Genomic DNA, 22,419 nt, shown 5'->3' on the forward strand with positions numbered 1-22,419 from the left:
AACCTAGCAGTTTTCTGTCTGAAAGTCATAAGGTCAAAAATCTAAAATTGGGAGGGATTTTGGAGGACATCTAGTCCAACTCCATCATTTTACAAATGAGGAAACTGAGGCCCAGTAAGGTTAAGGGTCATGCCTAGCTCCTCTGACTTCAGAGTCAAGTTTCTGTACCACAATGCCTCCCATTAAGACTTTAATCAACAAGTATTTACTTTACATTACTGATTTTTTTTCCTCTTCTGTAAAATGGGGACAAGAATACCTAGAAAACCTATTTTGCCAGTGCAGGTCAGTGGCATAGTGCAGAGGGTACTGGACTGAGTTCAAATCTATGTGCTTAACCCTGGGCAAATCATGTAAGCATGTTTGTCTCAGTTTTCTCATCTATAAAAAGAGCTGGAGAAAAAATTGCAAACCACTCTACTACCTTTGACACCAAAAGCCCAAATGGGGTCACATAAATAACTGAAATAACTGAACAATAAAAAACTTTTTTTTCAGAATTGTTTTGAGGTAAAAAATAATGAAATGCAAAAATTCAGAGGCAATGAGGAAGATCTGAATGAACTGATGCAGAGGGAAGTGATCAGAACAAAAATAATTTATGCTGTGATAACCATATTATAGAGAAAAACAACTTTGAAATTTTAGAATTCTGATTAACACAATAATAAGCCACAAGTCTAAAAGAATAAAGATGAAACACATGCCTTACCTCCTAAGCAAGGAGTAATAAACTAAAAAGGCACAAAGAGACATTCAGTTCTGGATATGGCTAATGAGGGAATTTGTTTTGCTGGACTATATGTACTGATTTTTTAAAATTGCTTAATAAGGAGTGGAGAATGCGAATGGCAGATTAATAGGAATGCTTAATATTTTAAAAGAAGGATTTTTATGATAATCTAATGAGATTATATGTGAAATGTGTTTTGTTAACCTAAATTTAATATATAAAGTCAGCTCTCTAAATTCTCCAGTTTGGAGTTGTGGCAGCATTAACAACCCAAGTCTTGGGAGTCTATTGATGAGGTTTTAGAAATAGCCAGCTAGGGCTATTCCTAAATTGGCAGAAGGCAGATCCCAGAAGAAAGGGGAATTGGTGGTGGTAGCAGGAAGAAGGATCTGTTTCTTCAATAACTTGGAAATTTTCTAAGTTAATCCAGGTCTATGAGGTCTCAGAGGGTTACTACCTCTGTTGAAGGTCCAAGACTCTTGGCTTAACTAAACCTCTAGATAAGATTTTGAGTGGATTTAAGAGGCTCTAAAAAGCTGGAGAGCAAATCTGGAGTATTCTTATCCCCAAAAATTAGTGCTCAGGGGCAGCTATGTGATACAGTGGATGGAGAGTCAGGCTTGGAATTAAGAAGACCAGAGTTCAAATGTGATCTCAGATCCTTCTTGGCAAGTCATTTTACTCTGTTTGCCCAGCCCTTGCCCTTCTCTTTTAGAGTTGTTACCAAGATAGAAAGTAAGGTTAAAAAAAAAAGAAGTGGTGCCCAAACTGTGCCTTACTCTCCTACCATTCTCCTAAGACTAGAAATCAGTGAACCTCCTCATGAGATGTACAGTAGTTCCAGAAACTCCACCTTTGTTGGGTCATAAGTTTCTATTCAGTTGATTTTTCTATCCTCATTCTTTTAGCTAATATTTACATAGTAATTACTACACACCAAGCACTGAGCTAAGCACATTGCAATTATTATCTCATTTGATCCTCCTTGAAGGTAGGTGTTATTAAAAATGAGGCAAACAGAGATTAAGTGACTTGCCCAGGATCATATATTTGGTAAGTTTTTGAGGTCAGATTTGAACTCGGGTCTTCCTAACTCCTGACCTTGAGAACAAAGTGCAAGATGCTTTTCTTAGCCATAACTGGGAGACGGGAGACCTGGGTTCCAATTTGTGTCCCATCACTATCTGGTTTTATGATTTCAAGCAAGTCATTTTCCCTTTTTCAGGCTCAGAGCTCAGGGGATCAGAGAATGGTAGAAATGAGAGCTCTTAGGAGTGATCTAGATCATGGAGTTCTTAACCACTTTTATGCTTCCTTGGAAATCTAGTGAAACCTCAAGATCCCTTCTCAGAACGTTTTCAAATGAATGTATAAAATAAAATACATAGAAGCACAAAGAAATAAAGGAATTATAATTTTAAGAAAACAAGTTTATGGACTCCCAGTTAAGAACTCCTGATTTAGATCATCCTTTTCATTTTCCTGGGAAAGAAATTAAATTCTAGCAGGAGGAAGTGACTCTTCTAAGGTCACAGCTAGCAAATGGCTGAGCTGGAATTTGAATACTGGTCTTCTTTCTTCAGATCCAGGGCTCCTTCTACTATGTTTCACTGCAACTTTGATTTGTAAAATGAGGAAGGAGTTTTCATAGCTCTAGGGCTAGAAAGGAGCTTAGAGTTCATTGAATCCAACTCTTTATTTCACAAATGAAAAAACTGAGGCATAGAAAGATGAAGTGATTCGTCCAAAGTCACAAAGTATTAACAGATACAGGCTTTGACTGTAGGTCCTTTGACTTAAGAATGAATACTCTATCCACTGTATGATGCAGCCTAGATGAACTCTAAAATCCAACCAACTGTTAATAAACTGTTCTAATAATCTATTATTCAACCAAGAAAGAAAGAGTCCTAATTGTGGTTACTGTTCAGTTTATTCTGACTCTATATGATCCCATTTGGGGTTTTCTTGGCAAAGAAACTGGAGTGGTTTGCCATTCCCTTCTCCATTTCATTTTACAGAGGAGAAAAATGAGACAAATAAAGTTAAGTGACTTGTCCATGATCACATAGCTAGTAATGTCTCTAAGGCTGGATTTGAACTCAAGTCTTACTAACTTCAGCCCCAGTGCTCTATGTACTGCTCTACCTAGGCGCTCCAAAGGACCTGAAAGAACCCTTTCTTCCTTGCAAATAACCAAGAAATGATTATTAGAGGCAGCACAGTGGATGAAACCTGGTAACAGGAACATTTGAGTTCAAACCTTAAATTCTGACACTTACTAGCTGTGTGATGCTGGGCAAGTCATTTACCCTATCCACTTCAGTTTCTTGATGGATAAGGTAGAGATAATAATAGCATCTGTCTCCCAAGCTGGTTGTAAGGATAAAATGAGGAGCAGCGACATGGCTCAGTAGATAGGCAGACCTGGAGATGGGAGGTTCAGGGTTCAAATCTGGATTTAGATACTTCCTAATGGTGTATAAGGATGATACTAGAAATTAAGTCTTGTTATACTAGTTTAGAGATAAGTAGAAAAGCTGGTTTGAGGAAGAATTGAAGTTTGAAACAAAGTTGAGACAGTGTCAGTTTCAAATGTTAACTGGCTAATGGTTTTTCTGTGGCAGTTAGGTTCTCTGGGTGTGGCTGTTACTCTCTGGTAGGTAGTTAACAGCTACACTCTTTCTCTCGGAGTGGTGGGAGCAGGTGACATCTTTTCTCTCTCCTCACTGTCTGAGGTAAAAGAAAGAAGGGAAAAGCCTGAAAGAGCTAAGTGATTTTCCTTTTCTCTCTATTGTTCCCTCCCTCCATCTGAATTTTTATTAGATGCAAGAATACTCGCCACTTATGGCCCTGAACCTCGGTGCTTTGTGTAATAATAGAGCACATTTATGGAGCACTTTAAGATTTCCAAAGTACTTTTCTTCATAAGAGTCCTGCTAGATAAGTAGCAATTTTATCCAAGTTTTTACAGGAGCCAAAACTGTAGATGAGAAATGTGAAATAACTCTGATGATGTCCACAAAGTGAGCATTCAGATTCAGGACTCTGGGCTCAATTCAGGGGAATGCTGGTGCCCGCTCCAACTGGCTCCAGAGAACTGATTTTTAAATTTTCATTTTGCACCTTAGAAATCAACAACAATCAGGATCTGAATGATGGTTTTATTGATGGCCTAGACTTAAGAAAGTGATGGAGAAAATGTCATGATGCAGATTAAATTTAAGAGTGTATCCTTTGGGGTGGGGGGAAGTGGAGCTGGGTGGCTCAGTGAATGAAGAGCCAGCTCTGGAGATCCTGGGTTTGACCTCAGACACTTCCTAGCTGTGTGACCCTGGGCAAGTCACTTAATTGCCATTGCCTAGCCCTTATCACTCATCTGTCTTGGAATTGATGCTTAATATTGATTCTAAGACAGAAAGTAAGGATTTAAAAACAAATAAGAGTATATCATGACTAAAGCTGGTTTCCCCCTCAAGAGCCAATTATTAGAATTTTACTAGCATATTCCTGCTATATCCAGTTTTCTTCCTCCTATACCACATTGCATAGATGCAAAGATGTGCACTTGGGGAATTATCTCTAGTGTTCAAAAATAAGCTAAGAACAATGTTAGATAAATTGCCTGAGAGCATATGTTCATATCTCTTCCCCTTAAGAAAAAGAACATGTGCTTGGAATGGAATTTCAGGTGTTCATTTTTTTTAATCCTTACCTTCCATCTTAGAATTGATGCTACGTATTGGTTCCAAGGCAGATAAATGGTAAGGGCTAGGCAATGGGGGTTAAGTGACTTGCCCAGGGTCACATAACTAGGAAAGGTCTGAGGCCAGATTTGAACCCAGGACCTCCCATCTCTAGGCCTGGATCTCAATCCACTGAACCAAATGACTGCCCCCATCAAGTTCTCATTCTTACATCCAATAATAATGTTACTAATAATAGATGGGATTTATACAGTGCTTTAAGGTTTGGAAAGTACTTTTTAAATGCATCCTCTCATTTGACCCTTATAGGTTAAATACAATAGATTGTTATCCTCACACATTGTTGGTCAGTTATTTTGGTCTTATTCAACTCTTAATGACCTTATTTAGGGTTTTCTTAGCAAAGACACTAGAGTAGTTGGTCATTTCCTTCTCCAGTTTATTTTACAGATTAGGAAACTGAGGCAAATATAGTTAAGTGACTTGTCCAGAGTCACACAGCTAGTAAATGTCTGAGGCTGGATTTGAATTCAGGTTTTCCTTAAAAATTTTTTTTTATTTTAAAAATATTTGTCCATGTTTACGTGATTCATTTTTTCCCTCCCTTCTTTCATTTCCCCTCCCAGAGCCAACAAGCAATTCCACTGGGTCACACAAATGTTATCACTCGATACCTATTTCTATATTATTCATTTTTGCTATAGAGTGATAGAGACTAACCAAGTTGGGCCTAAGAAATTAGGCAAAGGTCCTAACTTTGGAAATAATATTCTAAGTCTAAGGACAAAGATTGGAATGTTAATATCTCCCCTATCCCAGTAGACTAAATATCTTGGGAAGTGGCACAGATGGCCAGAAAAACTATCTTGAGACAGAATATGTTTTGGTCATTTAACCATGAACTTGCTGAACCTCACATGTACTCTGGCTGCCCCTGCTCCTTCATTCCTGTGGTCTTTTCCTTTATTAATCCTTCCCCTATTCAATAAACTCTGCTGGCAGTAGCTACCAGCTCTGCAGTCCTTCTGATCCCAAAAGATTCTTATCTCTCTGGACTTCAATTTCTCGCTCCTACCTAAGGGACCTTCGGCCCCTGGTCTGAGTCTTTGGGGTTCCTCTTCCCCCCTTGGGTTCTAACAATAGAGTGATCTTTTAAAGCCAAAACCCCAAATCACATACCCATATATACAAGTGATAAGTCATATGTTTTTCTTCAGCATTTCTTCTCCCACAGTTCTTAATGTAGTTAGCATTCTTTCTCAAATCCTTCAGGAGTGTCCTGGCTTTTTGCATTGCTACTAGTAGCAAAGTCCATTACTTTGGATTGTTACACAATGTTTCACTTTCTGTATACAGTGTTCTCCTGGTTCTACTTATTTCATTCTGCATCAGTTCAGTGAGGTTCTTCCATGAACTCAGGTCTTCCTCACTCCACTGTGCCACCTTGCTACCGTTTATCCCCATATATTGATAAGGGAACTCAGGGTCAGAAAAATAAAGTAACTTACTTGATGGTCACATAATTGTCACAAGGAGGATTTGAACCCAGGTCTTCTTGACCACAGCCATACCTACCTCATAGGACTTTTGTAAATAAACTGCTTTGCCAATCTTTGTAAACTGTAAAGAATCCTTGAGAAATGAGAGTCCATTGTGATTATTATTCTTCAGGTACTGTGCTAGGTCTTGCAGGGGCACCAAAAGATAAAGAAGATGGAGTTCAGTCTAACAGAGATGATAAAACATATAAATATATAATTAGAGGACAAGATAACATGAGGTAAGGGACGTAGGGGATGTGGAACAAAATGTTGTGGCCCTTCAGAAGAAAAGACCATTCTAGATATGGGGATCATAGAGCACCTGGATTTTGAATAATGAATTTCAATAGAGAGGAACAAGGGTAGGAAGGAGGAAAGAGAATGGCAGGGAGAAGAGCAGGAAGGATTTCCTAGATAGGAAACAGGAAAAGTCGGAGCCAAGGCAGGGGACAGGAAGACTATAAATGGTAGTCTGACTTGGCAGATCATTCAGATTTTGACTAGATAGCAAAACTTGGAAAATCTTAAAATTTTGAAAAAGGGGAAAAAAATCTTAGAAAAAGAAAGAATAAGCAATGAACCATTCCTCTTTCATTTGAGAATTGAATATTATGGATATGGAATGTTGTATATACTGTCAGACATGATTACTTTACCAGATGACTTTGCTTAACTTTTTCTTTGTCATAAGGAAAGACTCAAAGAGAAGAGAGGGAGGAGAGCGAAGGCATATGCCTGAAAATGGCTTTGTTTATCACTTTCTACACAAATGACCTTTGGCAAGTAACTTCATCTGTCTGGGCTTCAGTTTCTTCATCTGTGAAATGAATGGGTTGGACTAAGTGGCCTCCAAAGTCCTCAAAAGTTTTAAATATTTAATCTTTTGTTAAATACTAAGGCATTATTAATAATTAACAAATTCATGGAAAATTCATGAAGCACTTAAAGGGACCCTTAAGTTAGTAGATTAGGTTCCCTAGGTAAGGCTACTCTGGGTTCAAAGTAGCATGTGTATCAGGAGTTTTTCAAATCCATATTTTACAAGTTCCCACCAAAGTATGTTATTTTATTAGACAAAGAACATGTTTAGTTCAAACGCAAAGATATTTAATAAAATGTCATTATAAAAAAGTATGAATAAAAATTTTCCTTAGAAATCTAGGTCACATTCTCCCCTAAATATGTATACCATCAGGAGAAAAAGTAGATGGATGCCCCTCTATGTGGATACTCTGGTCACTTGAATTGCCATCATAAGTGCTTTTCCAATGTGATTCCTATTTGAATCCTCACTCTGGGGACATTATCAAGTAACTTGGATGCAGTTCCTGCATCTGTAAAATTCAGATATAGTTATTATCCTACGTATCTTGAAGTTATTATGAAGAAAGCACTTCTGAACTCTTTAAAATGGTTTATAAATGCAAATTATTAAATCTAGCACTGAAGTACAGAACTTTAAGTGGGACACCGACACAGAACCCCATGGAAAGGTACACACTGTAGGAAACACAAATGGCCAGGATGCATTTGTGGAAAAACATACCTGTGATGATACAACTCACACCTCCTCCAGTACTGTTAGGGTATGTCATCATACTACTCCTGCCAGACCGACTCCTTATTGGTTTCTGCCCAATACTTAATCTCTGTTGGTCATAACTCCAAGGGAAACATAGTTTTTACTGGCCATTGCCAAGAAAGGAACCACTGGATACTGGTGGGATGACTTCCTGCTTTCAACTTCTGGCTTTAGCCAGTATTTGGCTGTAATGCAAAACTATCTCTTCCACATAAAAACAATGAATTCTTTCAATTTAAAACCTCAAAATTTCTTCTTTTTTAAAGTTTATAGAAATATTATCAGTCAGGGTTACGTGGCTCAGTGAATTGAGAGCCAGGCCTGGAGACAGGAAGTCCTGAGTTCAAATTTGGCATCAGACACTACCTAGCTTTGTGACTCTAGACAAGTTACTTAACCTCAATCCATTAGCCCTTACTGCTCTTCTACCTGGGAATTAATACTCAGTATAAATTTTAAGACAGAGGTAAGGTTTTAATTTTTAAAATATATTGGTCCTTAGTTGTGGAAAAACAAGTCAAACCTTGGTTTAAAATAAAAATCTCCCTGATTTTTTTCCTTTAAGAAGTAGTTTGGGTTTGAAAATATTTCTAGTATATCTCTTTATAGTGGGAAAGAACTGAAAACAATGACGTGTTCATTAATTGGGGGATGATGGAACAACATATGATATAAAAGTATAATTGGATCCTCCTTCCTGACAAAGTGATGGACTCAAGATGCAAAATAAGGTTTTCAGACATGGATGATATTGGGATTTGTTTTGCTTGACTATGCATACTATTTCTTTTTATAAGGATTTTCTTTTCCTTTCAATGGGAGAGTAGAGCAGAGCTAGCAATAAAAAACATCAAGAAGAGAGGGCCATTGAAGCTTTGTTTTTTTAAATACACAGAGGAAACCAGAAGGATCGTTGATGTGAAACAGATAAACAGAACATCTTGACTTTCTTACAAACTAGAAAGCAGAAGCAAGTTGTGCCAGCTACAAGTCTACAGTTGCATGTCCAATCCTCTTTCTCTTCCATTTTGTATATGGAAGTTCTCATCTTATTTGGTGTTTGTTACTGATCGAACTATTCTGGAGGGCAATTTGGGACTATGTCCATAGGGCTATAAAACAATGCATATCCTTTGATTCAGTAATACCACTACTAAGTCTGTAGCCCAAAGAGAGCAAAAAAAGAAAAGGTGAAAGGACATGCTTGTTCAAAATATTTATAGCAGCTTTTTTGTGATGGCAAAAAAATTGGAAATCGAGGGAATGTCCATTAATTGGGGAATGGCTGAATAATATGATGGTGATGGAATACTACTGCACTATAAGAAATGATGAGCAGGATGATTTCAGAAAGAGCTGGAAAGACCTCCATCAACTGATGCAGAGTGAAATAAGCAGAACCAGCAGAACATGGTACATAGTAAAAGCAATATTGTAGAATGATCAACTATGAAAGACTTCGCTACTCTCAGCAATATAGTGATCTAGGACAATTCTGAGGGACTTATAACAAGGAATGCTATCTACCTCCAGAGAAAGAACTATTGGAGTCAGAATGAAGATTAAAGCATATAATTTTTCACTTTAGTTTATTTGGGTTTTTATTTTGGCAATTTGGTTTTATATGAGTATTCTCTTATAAAAATGAACAATGTAGGGGGCAGCTGGGTGACTCAGTAAATTGAGTCCTGGGTTCAAATCTGACCTCAGACACTTCCTAGCTGTGTGTACCTGGTCAAGTCACTTAACCCTCATTGCCTAGCCCTTACCATTCTTCTGCCTTGGAACCAAAACCCAGTATTGATTCTACAATGAAAGATGAGGATTAATTTAAAAAAATGAAAAATGTGGAAATGCTTTGCATGTGTAGTCTATAACCCAGATCCAATTGCTTTACCAGCTCAGGAAAGGGGGAGGGAAGGGAGGAAGGGAGACAATTTGGAACATATGACTTCAGAAAACTTGTGTGGAAAATTGCTATTACATGTAATTGGTAAAATAAAATAAATTATTTGGTGTTCATTAAGTTCAGAATCAAAAAGAAACATTTTAAAAAGGAATAAATGATTTGCCCATTTCTTTCAAAGTCTTAGCTACAACATGGACATTCTTGCCTCAAGCATCAAACTCTTTACCTTCTGACAGAACCAAACAGCTAGTACCTTTAGGCTTAAATTTATTACTTAAACTAAACTTTTTGGTCTCTTTCAGAGTATAGAGTAGGCAGTTCTTAGGCTTCCCTATTTTACTCTCCAATGATTAAGCTTTTCCTAGCCATTATCCATATAGGGCTACCTCAACAAAAGTGCTCAAAGTTCTAGTTCCCCCCCAGCTTCTTAATTCTAAATCACTCTCAGCCTCCTATAGAGATGAGGAATCTAGACAAAGAAAAGTCAAAGAGGAAGGTCATTATAACAATAACAACCTCACAGAAACAATGACTGCTCACATTTTACAGGGGGAAAGAGAAGAGAAAAAAAAGAGTAGAAGGAAAAGGATGTGTCCATTAGGTAGAGTTTTGTAAAATGTAACTTGAAGTTGCTTCAGAGTTACTTATTCCTGGTTGAGATGAGTAGAAAAGTGAATTATCTTTTGGGGGTAAAGATACTAAAACCAATTTTTGGCAAAGATTCTTATAGAAAGCTCTTATAGCCAGGAAGAATTAAAAAGAATTGTTTTCTTGCTTGGGTTGCCTGCTCATTAAGAGTTGAAGGGAACTATGCCCAAAGGGCGACAAAAGAATATCTACCCTTTGATCCAGCCATAGCACTGCTGGGTCTGTACCCCAAAGAGATAATGGACAAAAAGACTTGTACAAAAATATTCATAGCTGCGCTCTTTGTGGTGGCCCAAAACTGGAAAACGAGGGGATGCCCATCAATTGGGGAATGGCTGAACAAACTGTGGTATATGTTGGTGATGGAATACTATTGTGCTAAAAGGAATAATAAAGTGGAGAAGTTCCATGGAGACTGGAACAACCTCCAGGAAGTGATGCAGAGCGAGAGGAGCAGAACCAGGAGAACATTGTACACAGAGACTAATACACTGTGGTATAATCGAACGTAATGGACTTCTCCATTAGTGGCGGTGTAATGTCCCTGAACAACTTGCAGGGATCCAGGAGAAAAAAACACCATTCATAAGTAAAGGATAAACTATGGGAGTGGAAACACCGAGGAAAAGCAACTGTCTGAATACAGCGGTTGAGGGGACATGACAGAGGAGAGACTCTAAATGAACACTCTAATGCAAATATTATCAACAAAGCAATGGGTTCAAATCAAGAAAACATGTAATGCCCAGTGGACTTACGCATCAGCTATGGGGGGTGGGGGGGAGGAAAAGAAAATGATCTATGTCTTTAACGAATAATGCTTGGAAATGATCAAATAAAATATATTTAAAAAAAAAAAAGAGTTGAAGGGAAATTGATACACAGCAGTCCCCGGCCGCCACAGAACTCTGAATAATGTTATATATGGTTCCAAGGGCTGCTCTGAGAGGATGGATTAGATCTGCCCTTTATTCCAAATCACTAATGATAAGAAATTGCAATACAAAACACATTTTCAGGTTTGGCCTCAATTCATACTTAGCTAATTGACAAAGATGACAAATTTTGGAGAAGTTGTAGAAAGACAAGCACTTTAAGGTCTAGAGTTGGGAGCATCTGGGTTCGCATCTGGCCTGAGACATTTCCTAGCTGTGTGACTCAAGGCAAGTCACCTAACTCCATTTGCCTGGTCCTTGCCTTTCTGTCTCCCCCCCCCACCCAAGTTTTTTCATTGCTTTCTGACACTTTGCAATCCATGTTCTCTCCCTCCTTCCCACTCCCTACCCGAGATAACAAGTAATATGATATAGGTTGTACATGTGTTATTATATAATACACATTTCCATGTTTATCATCTTGTGAAAGAAAACTTCTTCCTTATACTAGAGAAAAGTTTATTGCAGTAATTAAGTGAAGAATGGAATGCTTTATTTTTTTAAAACCCTTACCTTCCATCTTAGAATCAATATTCAGTACTGGTTCCAAGGCACACAACTTGCAAGTATTGGTTCCAAGGCAGAAGAGTGATAAGGGTTAGACTATAGGGGTTAAGTGACTTGCCCAGGGTCACACATCTAAGAAGTTTATGAGACCAGATTTGAACCTCTTGTCAGACCTGGCTTGATCCACTGAGCCACCTACATGCCCCCAGTGGCTTGCTTTAATCTGCATTCAATCAGTTCTTCCCCTAGCAGTGGTCATAAGTCCTTTGGAGTTGTCTTGTATCTTTGTATTGCTAAGGATAGTTATTCACAGTTGATCATTGTATTTCATTGCTGTTATTATATATGACTTTCTTCTGGTTCTGCTCATTGCACAGTGCCAAAGAAGCACAAAGCTAAACTGCATAGTGCCAATCAAGCACAAGGTCATTCAAAGAGACCAACTAATCCTGGTGGGATTGATGTCCTTTTGAGTCAAGACAAGAGGATTTGAACTTGTTTGGGGTTCAAGGTTGAGGTTGTTTAACATGTGTTAAAGGCAGATCTTCCTTGTCCCACATTCTATCAGCTATCTCAAATTTGGCTCCTACCTGGCTCCTATAATCTAGTCCCTTTTCTGTCTTTCATGGTGTGGCAAACTTTCTATAGTCCTGGCTACTGATTAGGTAAATGCATAATTGCTTAAATCATTTTAATTGGGCCCTGATTTAAGGAACTGTTAGAGATTTGTTTTTCCTTTACTCAGATTTATTTAGAAATAAGACTTTTACATTTTGTATTTCATCAACAAGTTATTTTTCTCTTTTATTTGGATTTTTTCATTTTTTTAAACTTTCTTTTGCAAAATTGATTCATATACCTCATAACACAGCCATGCGTCCCTGAGTGATCCCTGTGTTTGTTATTATTCACCTCAGAGGGCCCAAGTTATTGTTGTGAACATTGATTTAAATTTGAGCAATTTTAGGAAAAGAAACTTGCTACCTCTCAGAATCCAGAATGCCCCATGAAAATAGATAGATGCCTTACAGAGACCACATGCTGTACCAGAAGATCCAGAGTGAACTTTGGGATGTGAATTGAACTATGGGGGGTTGAAATGCTTTTGTTTTGAATGTATACTCTTATGCCAAAAGGGACTGCTCCCAAATTGACTTTTTGTCAACCTAGTAATCATTGGTTTTGTTCTCTTTTCCTTTTATCCACAAATTATTGCAATCTTTAAGTTAATTATGTTTCCATGATCCTTTTTGGGGAAACTGGTTTCCCAATAGTATCACAGGGTGAATGACATAAATGGAGATTTTGAGCCTTTGGACTTCTCCCAGAAGTCCCTTAGAATTTCCCAAAATTCCATTTTTCCTGCATCTCCACATTTTGCATGATTGTATTTAAGTGGCTGTAACCCCTCCCTCGTCTCTCTTTTGAACCTGCAGCTGGGCTGAAGTCAGGCAGTTCTTTTGCTTTAGTTATTATTAATAAAACTTTATAAAATATAATAGTTATTGATTATTAACTTTAAAACCCACACCATCCTCTTCACTTAATAGTAAAACCAGAAGAAAAACTATTTTGCAGATTTTCCATTAATGTCTAATAACTAATGTGTATGTATCATCTGATGAAAACTGATAATAACCTCAGATCTTCACCAAAAGGTGAATCAATCATGGTAAGGATAAAACCTAAGAACCTGCCACTACCCATCAATTTCCAGGAACAGGATGTTCTATGAAGATAATATTTATTTTTGTATTTTCAAGTAATTTTAATTTTTAAGAACTCTAATTATACCAAAACTCCACAACTTATTCATTAACAGGCAAACAAGAGCAAAGCCATTCAATAACAAATCAAGTACCATGTAAGTACCATGTAGAACAAAACTACAAAAAAGAGAAGTAGTCACTTAAAAAAAAAATCAAACATTTTAGTAACAAATGTAATAATCCAATGCTGTGCTAAATCTTGGAATGGACTTTTTTGTTAAAGAATATTTGCAAGCTTTTTTAAAAAACTGCTCAGTTTTGTAGAAATAAAAGGATTTATTAATTATTATGACAAATCTTTAAAGTTACTTTCTAAATGCTGGGGAAACAAGAGAAGTATATGCATGACCCCTGGCAGTCCTGACAATACTGATCCTACACTATCATCTTTTCAACAAAAAAGACAAAAATAAACAGTAAAATCCTTCCTATACTTCGCCTTGAAACTGCAAGGCTTAATCTTTTTTCCTCCTTTTCTAAAAATCAGTAGCTTTCTACATGCTATTCTCCTGGGCTCTTTTAACGAACATAAACCTTTACTCTCTCCTTCCAGGGAATATAAAACCAATGAATTCCTTCTATAACATTTCTTAATCTCAATATTCTCTAAGCAATATTATGAAAAAAAGGGGGTTTTAGGATTAAGAATTCCACCCAGTTAAATAAATAAAGTTTTAATGGCCCATATGAATATAACCTTCTAACATATCCTTTTTCCTCACCACCAATAAGAATAATTAGTTTGATGGATATTGAGTAGTCCTCTTTTGAACAGGAAAAATACTCTTAACAGAGAGATGGCCTTGCTTAAACTTGTTTATAAGGAAGTACAATCCACACTGGACAATTTTAAACAGGTAAAATATGTGTAAATATGTCACAATTTAAAGTGATTTTATATTATTAACTTTCTTGTGACTAAAAACTATTCAAATAAGTAAATTTCCATCTTTACACTGGAGTCTTTTAAAACATTATAATCCTTGCTGACCCACATCAACTCCAAATTAGGAATTTCACTGGAGTAATCACTGTATTGTTTCTGATTCCTCAATCCTCAAAAACTACAGTAGAAATATTGATGTCTTTCTCATTTCACCTCTCAAAGTTCACTTAACCAATCCATCATAGGTCATCTCTCCGCCTTATTCCTCGACTAACTTCTTTAAAGGACCTAGTTTTCTCATCTGCCTCCTTTTTCTTGACCGATGCTTTCGTTTGGTTTTTACTTCCTCCTTTGCCAGGGTATACCCGCCCTTGTAGAGTCACATCGGCACATCTGTCTTGATTTACCAAAAATTCTTTGATCTCCCAGGCTTTGCTCCCATCAGGAAGCATGAAGATGACAACATCTGTCCCAACAGTAACTCTTTGGAGGTTATAGTTGGCATTGAAAAGGCTCCACTGCCATAAGCCTCCTATTTCTTGCGTCTCCTTTTTTGTGGGATTTCCTGACACTGTTGCAAACATTATAAGGGTTTTTCCCTTTTTCGTCATTTTCAGAACGCTGTCCGGCTTGCCAGGTGCAGCTTGAGAGGTATCTAGTGGTTTTCGTTGTTGGGGAAGCTCCCATTCTTCTAAAACATCATCTTTTTCCCATTGCTTCAGCAGCTGCTCCATGTCCTCATCGTTGTACTGAAGAATGTTTTTTTTCTTCTTCTGAAGCAGAGGTGGCTGGGTCTCCTCCTTCGTGGCCTCTTTAGCCGAGATTAAGTACTGGAGCAGGTCGGAGGCACAGAGAAAAGCCAGTAACAACCACAACTGGCTGGAGGCAGCCATCTTCTGTGCTACAGAGCGCATGCGCGAGCAAAGCCCCGCCCTGATACCTAGGGCCACGCCCCTTTGATCCTTTGCCTCCCACTAAGGATAATATTTGTCAAGAAAAATAAGACTAGGGATGCCGCTAGCTGGCTCCATGGATTGAGAGCCAGGAAGCTGTATTGGGTTCAAAGCTGACCTCAGACACTTCCTAGCTATGTGACCCTGGACTAGTCACTTAACCCCTATTGCCTAGTCCTTATCAATCCTCTGCCTTAGAACCATTCTAAAATCTGATACTAAAACAGAAGGTAAGGGTTTAAAAAAGGTAAAATTCTTTTGGTAGCATTTAAGCCAAGTGTAGCATAACAGCTTTCTTTGCAGTGGGAAATTCACCAGCTGTTCAGTCCACAATATTGCAATACCAGAAGATCTCAGCTTTGTGGATAAAATAGACAAGCCTGACTGATAGAGGTTTTAGTGACAAACTGGCCCATTACAAGGACAGAGATGACTTCATTAGATTGCTACATGCATGCTTCAGCACAAAAAGCATCCATTTTCCTTTGGCAATCTAAAAAGAGTATATTCTAGATCTAACAAGAAAAAGTCATTTTACTTTCTTGGAGTACTGACATCATGAATAGGAAAACTGAACTACGTATTTTGGAGTAGATTAAGCTTACCAAACACCTTGTAATATCTAAGACTACAAATACCATCTTACCATTAGAGTTGCTATTAAGTATTCATTGGAAGGCAGAAGAATGCTAAGGATTAGGCAATCAAGGTTAAGTGATTTTCCGGGGTCACCACAACTAGTATCTGATGTCAAATTTGAATCCAGGACCTCCAGTACCCCAGGCTCTCTATCCACTGAGCCACCTAGCTACATACACACACACACACACACACACACACACACACACACACACACACATGCACATAAATATCTCTAAGGAAAATTCATTCTATACTTCAAGTGTTCAGAGATTAAATAATTTAGGGGGCAAGTCACTGACCCTCTATATCATATACAGTTATCTCCTCCAGTTAATAGCTTCATTACAAACAAACTTAACACATGAACTTTTTCCATTTCTACTTGCCCATCTCAGAAATCTAACATTTATTGTGGGAATTACCATTATTGCTAAGGGTCTTCTTTTGCTTGTATATGGGGTAAGTGAAAGAAGTATATCCTTTAGATTTAAAATAATACATTATTCCTTGTTCTCCTTTCTTAGATGTAGTCTTCTCCCCCCCCCCCCATATAGTATTCATCTCCCTGATGATACCTTGCCTTTCGTCACTAATTTCTATTCTTTCTCCCACATTCAGTTGCCTTACTGACCCCTTTCACTTCCTTTAGCTTGGTTTTGTTTTTCACTGCAGCAGTATCCTGGAGGAACATGATGAACTTGAAATTCTAGGTTCATATCTGCCACTAACTAGGAAAAAGACAGGAAAGACACTTGACTTCTGGAACTCAAATTTCCTCATTTGTTAAAGAGAGAATTTAAACTAGATACTCTCCAAGATTCTTTTCATCTCTGGAGTTCTGTGAATAACCAGAAGTTTAAGTGCATAGGTTTATTAGGCAGCTCACAAAAATTATAATGTCCACTGGCATGTGTAAAATATTTGATACATACACATATATGTGGGGGGATGCATGTATGAAATAACTATAAGATGATAAAACTTTCTAACTTAAACAAGAAAATAAATGAGTTAATAAGTAAATATAAAAATAAATAAAACTTTATGATTAGCATGTAGGCTTTTTGTCATCTTGGTTAATAAAATACATCAGATGGGTATATGATTGGGGATTTTTACTTTAAATGATCATTCTATTGCAAATATTAATAATATGAATATAGATTTTGAACAATAATACATGTAAAACCCAGTGGAATTGTTCATCAGCTCTGGGACAGGGGAAGAAAAGGGAAGGGAAAGAACATGAATCATGTAACCATGGAAAAATATTCTTAATTAATTAAAAATTAAAATAAAATGAAATACACCAGAGAAGATTGATGATTTAGCAAGGAAACCAAAAAGCCAGAAGATATACTTGTTCAGTAGGTATATAGTTACAGGAAAAATTGGAAATACCCAACAAAAGGAAAGCTCTGGAATTAAGAGGAATAGAGAAAGACTTCTTATAGAAAGTGGAATTTTAGATGGAAGCCAAGAGGAAGAACATTCTACACATAGAAGACAGCCAGGAAAAATGCCTAGAGTTGGAAGATGGAGTTTCTTGTTTGAGATATAGTCATTAGATCAAAGAGTAGGGATAAAGATGTGAAACACAAGAAGACCAAAAAGGTCAGGAGGGTGGGCAGATTATAAAGCACTTAAATGCCAAATAGAGGCATGACATTTATATTAGAACAGCAAAGCTCTGGCATTGGGGCATGTGATGGATATAATGCAAAGTATATAATCAATCAATCGATAGCAATGACACAAATCTCAGTGTAATGCAAACTACCTAGTATCACACAACAGTTATATTTACTAACCAAGTACATAGATCTTAAGCAATGGATTATTGTCATAAAATTCTAGATTTATAAAAATTTTTCTTACTTGAGAGTAATTTTAGGATAAGAAACTTACTCCCACCCAAATCAAGAACGTGAACTGTTTGGAGAAGGCATGATGAAGATGCCTGCAGAAACCACAGACTACACCAAAAGATCCAGAATGAACTTTGGAATGTAGTGAAATTGAACTGTGGGGGATTGAATGCATTTATTTTGAATGTAAACTCTTATGCCAAAGGGAACTGCTCCCTTATTGTGTAAACCTTAAAATTTCTTAGACTTGTGAATGTTGGAAAATTCACCATTGGAAGGTTTCATGCTTGTAAGGAATTTCCTAATGATAGTGGGAACTCTATTGGAATGTGAACCCCATTGGCATGGGAGGTTCCTCCTCCTCCCTTCTTAAGATTACTTTAGGACAGAAACCTTTTGCTGAACAATGGAAAGGGCTTTGACCTATGCTTAAGCATAGAACAGGAAGTTCTTTGAGTCATGATTGATTTTAGAATTGATACAATAGAGATACTTGGAATGACAGAACCAGGAACTTCCAATCTCCACCCTGCTCAGGGTAACAGGATTTAGGAAGGGCTGCAGCAAAGGATCAAGATTTAATTATTTGAGAATATGACCTTCAACAGACATGTGCAAAGCCACAGACCTCTGGGCAGTCCTGGGTTAAGCTAGAGCCACCATTGGCACAGGGAAGACATGGACAGTGATTGGTGGATGTGAGAACTGAGGGGAGGGAACTTGGATGGTTTCCTTAAAGATAGTGGGGTCTGAGGACTAGGGAGGTTGGAGAGGTTTTGCTCTGAGAGGTTGTGCTCCGAGAAGCTTGCTCTGAAGGAAGCTGGAGGTGGAGGCCCCTGAGACTGTTTCTCCATTTTGGTCACGTGAGTGATAGGGACTGATCTCTTTTCTTTGCCTCAGCTATCTAAGGGCTTGGGCCTTTTGGCCCAGCCTAAACAGAGGGGGTATTTAAGCCCTATTCCCTTCTCTCTCTCTCTCTCTCTCTAATACCTTTCTTCCTCCTGTTTGTAATTAAACTCCATAAAAGGTTGACTGCTGACTTGAGTTTTCATTAAGGAATTACATAGCTGAATTCCTTGGCGACCTTAAATTAATATATATCAGTCTTTTAAAGTGATTTCCTTGTCACAATTGGCTTTTTGTCAATGCACCTAGCAAACATTGGTTTTGTTCTCTTTCTCTTTTATTTCCTTCTTCTCCCCAAATTATTGTAATTTCCCCTTTAAAAGTGCAATATTGCATGTACCTCTAGTTAAAGATCTTAGAGATATAAGTTGGTTATACGTACTGATTCACTGAGGAAACTAGGCATGTAAATCTGGGAGATTTCTACATGCTCATTTCCCAATGGAATCACAGGGGGGATTATGTAATTAGGATCTGAACCCCAGGACTCTCTGTCCCAGCATTCCACTTTTGTTCTCATGTTATATCTTTATGTTTTAGAGATAAAGTTTGTGTGTGACTCCACTCCTTTCTCTCTTTTCCCCTGATTGTGGCTGGGAAAGTAGGTTTTACTCAGGCTTTTTACTTTTGTCCTTTTATTTCTTCTACTTCAAGTGATTATTAATAAATCTTATAAAATATAATACTTGGAGTTATTGGATATTAATTTTAATCTTACAGCAAAAAGAGACATGCATAACATGTATATGCCATCTCTGTTTAAAATATGTATATAATGTATGATCATGTATAAAAATCATATGTAGTGATGATACTTAACAGCAATACAAGGCAAACACATAAATGAAATGTAACATACAATAACTTATATTGCAAATATATACATTACCAGCCTATAATGGTTGGCACCATTTCTCTCCATAAATCAGTACTTCTTTCATTTTTCCTACATAACCTACTCACTTTGGCCACTGATTAATCGAACCTGGCACTTCTCAGACTGTGGATAACTTGAGTTGTTCATTAACATCCCCATCCATACCAACATGTTTCTATACTAATCTTGGGCTTGTATCTATCTTAGCCTTGCTGTCATTGACTCGAGGCTCAAAGGGTGACCTCTTTTCCAGGCCTTCACATCTGGAGTATATCCAGACAAGTCATGGTGTGGTTTTCTCTTCTTGTCCCTTCAGTTGAAGCATCCTCCTGGTAATCTCAGCTAGTAAGGCATATCTAGCTCTTCTTCTCTAAGAAACAGTATAGGGCTGGCTAGGCAAGCCAGGCCTAGAGACAGGAGGTCCTGATTTCAAATCTGCCCTTAGATACTTCCTAGCTGTGTGACCCTGAGTAAGTCACTTAATCCTCATTGCCTAGTTCTTACTGCTCTTTTGCCTTGGAACTGTTAAGATTAAAATTTAGGGGAGACTGAGGCAGGTAGAAATTAGTTTCTCTCTGCAAGGAGTATTATATTTTTTAGAGCTTTATTAAGGATTAAGGATTAAAGAAAATACAGGATAAGGAAAATGTGCCTAGGCCAGAGGCCTAGACAAGACCTCATCTACATTATGGGAAGAGCTATGTCTGCTCCCAAACGGAAGTCTAAAAGGCCCTCAAAAGCCTTTGTAATCAGCTTAAGTACTTTCTCAATCTCGCCCACCTCAGAATTCCGTGAAATTACAAAGCATTTTGGGGAAGTGGAGCAAGGACTTGTGGGGATTGAAGTCCAGAATTCAAATCTCAATTTTACATTTCCCCCGTTTGATCCTCTGGGAAGAAGTCCTTCCCCAAAGGATCATAAAAACATAACCAATTTAAAGATTACAATAATTTGAGGATAAGAAAAAAACTAAACAAAACCAATAATTGCTGAACGCATTGACAAAAAGCCAGTTAGGGGGCAGTCCCCTTTGGCATGAAAGTATACATACAAATAAATGTTCAATCAACTACACCCAAAGTTCAATTTTGTGCAACTTGTGGTCTGAAGGCATCTTCATTATGTCTTCTCCAACAGTTCAGTTTCTGGGTTCAGAGAGGTAGCATCTTCTTTACCTAAAATTCTTCTCAAAAGGAATTTAAACTTTGCAATTTAAATAATGATATTTTTTTTACATTCCCCCTGTTAAGAGGGTGATTAAAAAAAAAACAGGATCACTTAGGGATGCATGGCTGAGGTATGAGGTATATGAATCAATTGGCAAGAGAAATTAAAAAGATATCAGAAAAATCCAAAAGAAAAGAAAAAATTTCTGGATGAAAATATAGACTATCAAAGTCTTATGTGTAAAAATTCCAAGTAAAAGAAAAATAAATCTATAACAGGTCCTTCAATCAGGGCCTAAATAAAGTGATCGAAGCAATGATGCATTTACCCAGTCAGTAGCCAGGACTACAGAAAGTTGCCACACTATGAGAGGCAGAAAAGGGGACCAGATTATCAGAGCCAAGGTTTCAAGGATACTCGTCTGTGAGTATTTTCAGAGTGAGTGTGGACACAAGGAAAGCCTATGTCTTAACACATGTTAAACACAGTAACCTCGAGTCTTCACACTAGATTCAAGATCTTTGTATTGGCCTAGAAGTGCATCAATCCATCCTGGATTGGCTTTTCTTTGGCTCTGTGCAATGGCTCTTGTGTGTATCTTGTCCTGAATCAGACAGAATCATTAAGCAAAGTCCCATAATTTATTTAAATAATTAGTGGCATCATTTTTATAGTCACAAGCTTTTTAGGGCATGCTCTGACAAATGTATCTTAAACTTGTAGTATTGAAAAATCAAAAGGGTAAAGAAAATCTTAATACTGGTGACGTGCTTCAAATATAAAAGGAGAGAAAAATTTTTTTAAAAAACCTGAAAAAGTATATTGCACATGCAAGAAAAATATAATAATAAAAGAGCTTTAAAAATTCAAAAATATAGCTTATAATCATTGACACACAGTGTCAGCTAAGAAAATATAAAATGCAAGGCTTTCTCACCAAAAATGAGATCCATTTCCTCTTAATATCTGGCTATTATCACTGTGAGTAGAAGGCAAATGAATTGAACAAGGTTAACAATTTTTCATTTTAAAAAATACAGTAGTACAAATATGTAGTTATCAATATCCCCAAAATTCTCAATAGCCCAATTAATTACAATAGCAAACAAACACTATCATATTTCACATAAGTTGCTGTATGGCATTTTAAAACCTATGAATTGATGGACATTTGTCACAAGTTTTTACAAACGTAGCAATCTTTCAACCTTGGTGTATAAACATATTTTTAAACAAAGTAAAACTCATCTAGGTTTAAGAACATAATCAAGAAATCTCTATATCATTCTGGTGCAAGTAAAGTAGTGAGCTGAAGAGTATAAATAAAGGGGTGCTCCTTTTTTTGGAGGCTTTTTAAGGGTACAAATGCCCTGAGATTAACTGCCCAACTTCCATTCACATGTGGGAAGGTTGGGGTTTATAAAATGTATTTCACTTCAGTTACTAGAATGGGCCTTACCTCGTGGTAGGGGCAGGCAAAGATAACCAGAGATTGTTAAAAAAAATTACAAAAATCATATTTAAAAAACCCTTAAAATCATTTGAGATATTTAGCACATTAAATTTTCCAAAGGTTGTTATACAATTATAACCAGTTCTGAAGTCCATCTATCCTCGGCAAAATAGAAAAAAGCTGTTTTTCACATATGGGCTTATTCAATAATAATTTTTTTTGCACAGTTATAGGGGAAAAAACAACAGAATTTTAAAACTCAGTACATTAAAAATAAATTCAATCCACCTTCAGTGTAAGAGAATATTCAATCCAGTAATATATGAATTTAACATC

At 37.2% G+C, this 22,419-nt stretch overlaps 2 protein-coding genes across 3 annotated transcripts in view; both read right to left on the reverse strand.

Moving 5' to 3' along the window:
* The window catches only part of LOC103106213 (uncharacterized), a 55,474-nt gene that overhangs the window by 18,107 nt on the left and 14,948 nt on the right, over positions 1 to 22,419 (reverse strand). The window contains exon 2 of one of the 2 annotated variants that reach the window (XM_056805984.1): positions 6,016 to 6,165. The exons of the other annotated variant lie outside the window; for it this stretch is intronic. The gene's annotated coding sequence lies outside the window, so the exon portion shown is untranslated. The remainder of the gene's footprint in view (positions 1 to 6,015; positions 6,166 to 22,419) is intronic. 2 annotated transcript variants of the gene reach the window in all.
* On the reverse strand, positions 13,990 to 15,516 carry LOC100029112 (LRP chaperone MESD-like). Its single transcript, XM_056805986.1, has one exon. The coding sequence runs from the start codon at positions 15,129 to 15,131 to the stop codon at positions 14,457 to 14,459; it is 675 nt and encodes a 224-aa protein (XP_056661964.1). The 5' UTR covers positions 15,132 to 15,516; the 3' UTR covers positions 13,990 to 14,456.

The sequence above is a fragment of the Monodelphis domestica genome, chromosome 7, assembly GCF_027887165.1.
Source record: "Monodelphis domestica isolate mMonDom1 chromosome 7, mMonDom1.pri, whole genome shotgun sequence".
Lineage (NCBI taxonomy): Eukaryota > Metazoa > Chordata > Mammalia > Didelphimorphia > Didelphidae > Monodelphis > Monodelphis domestica.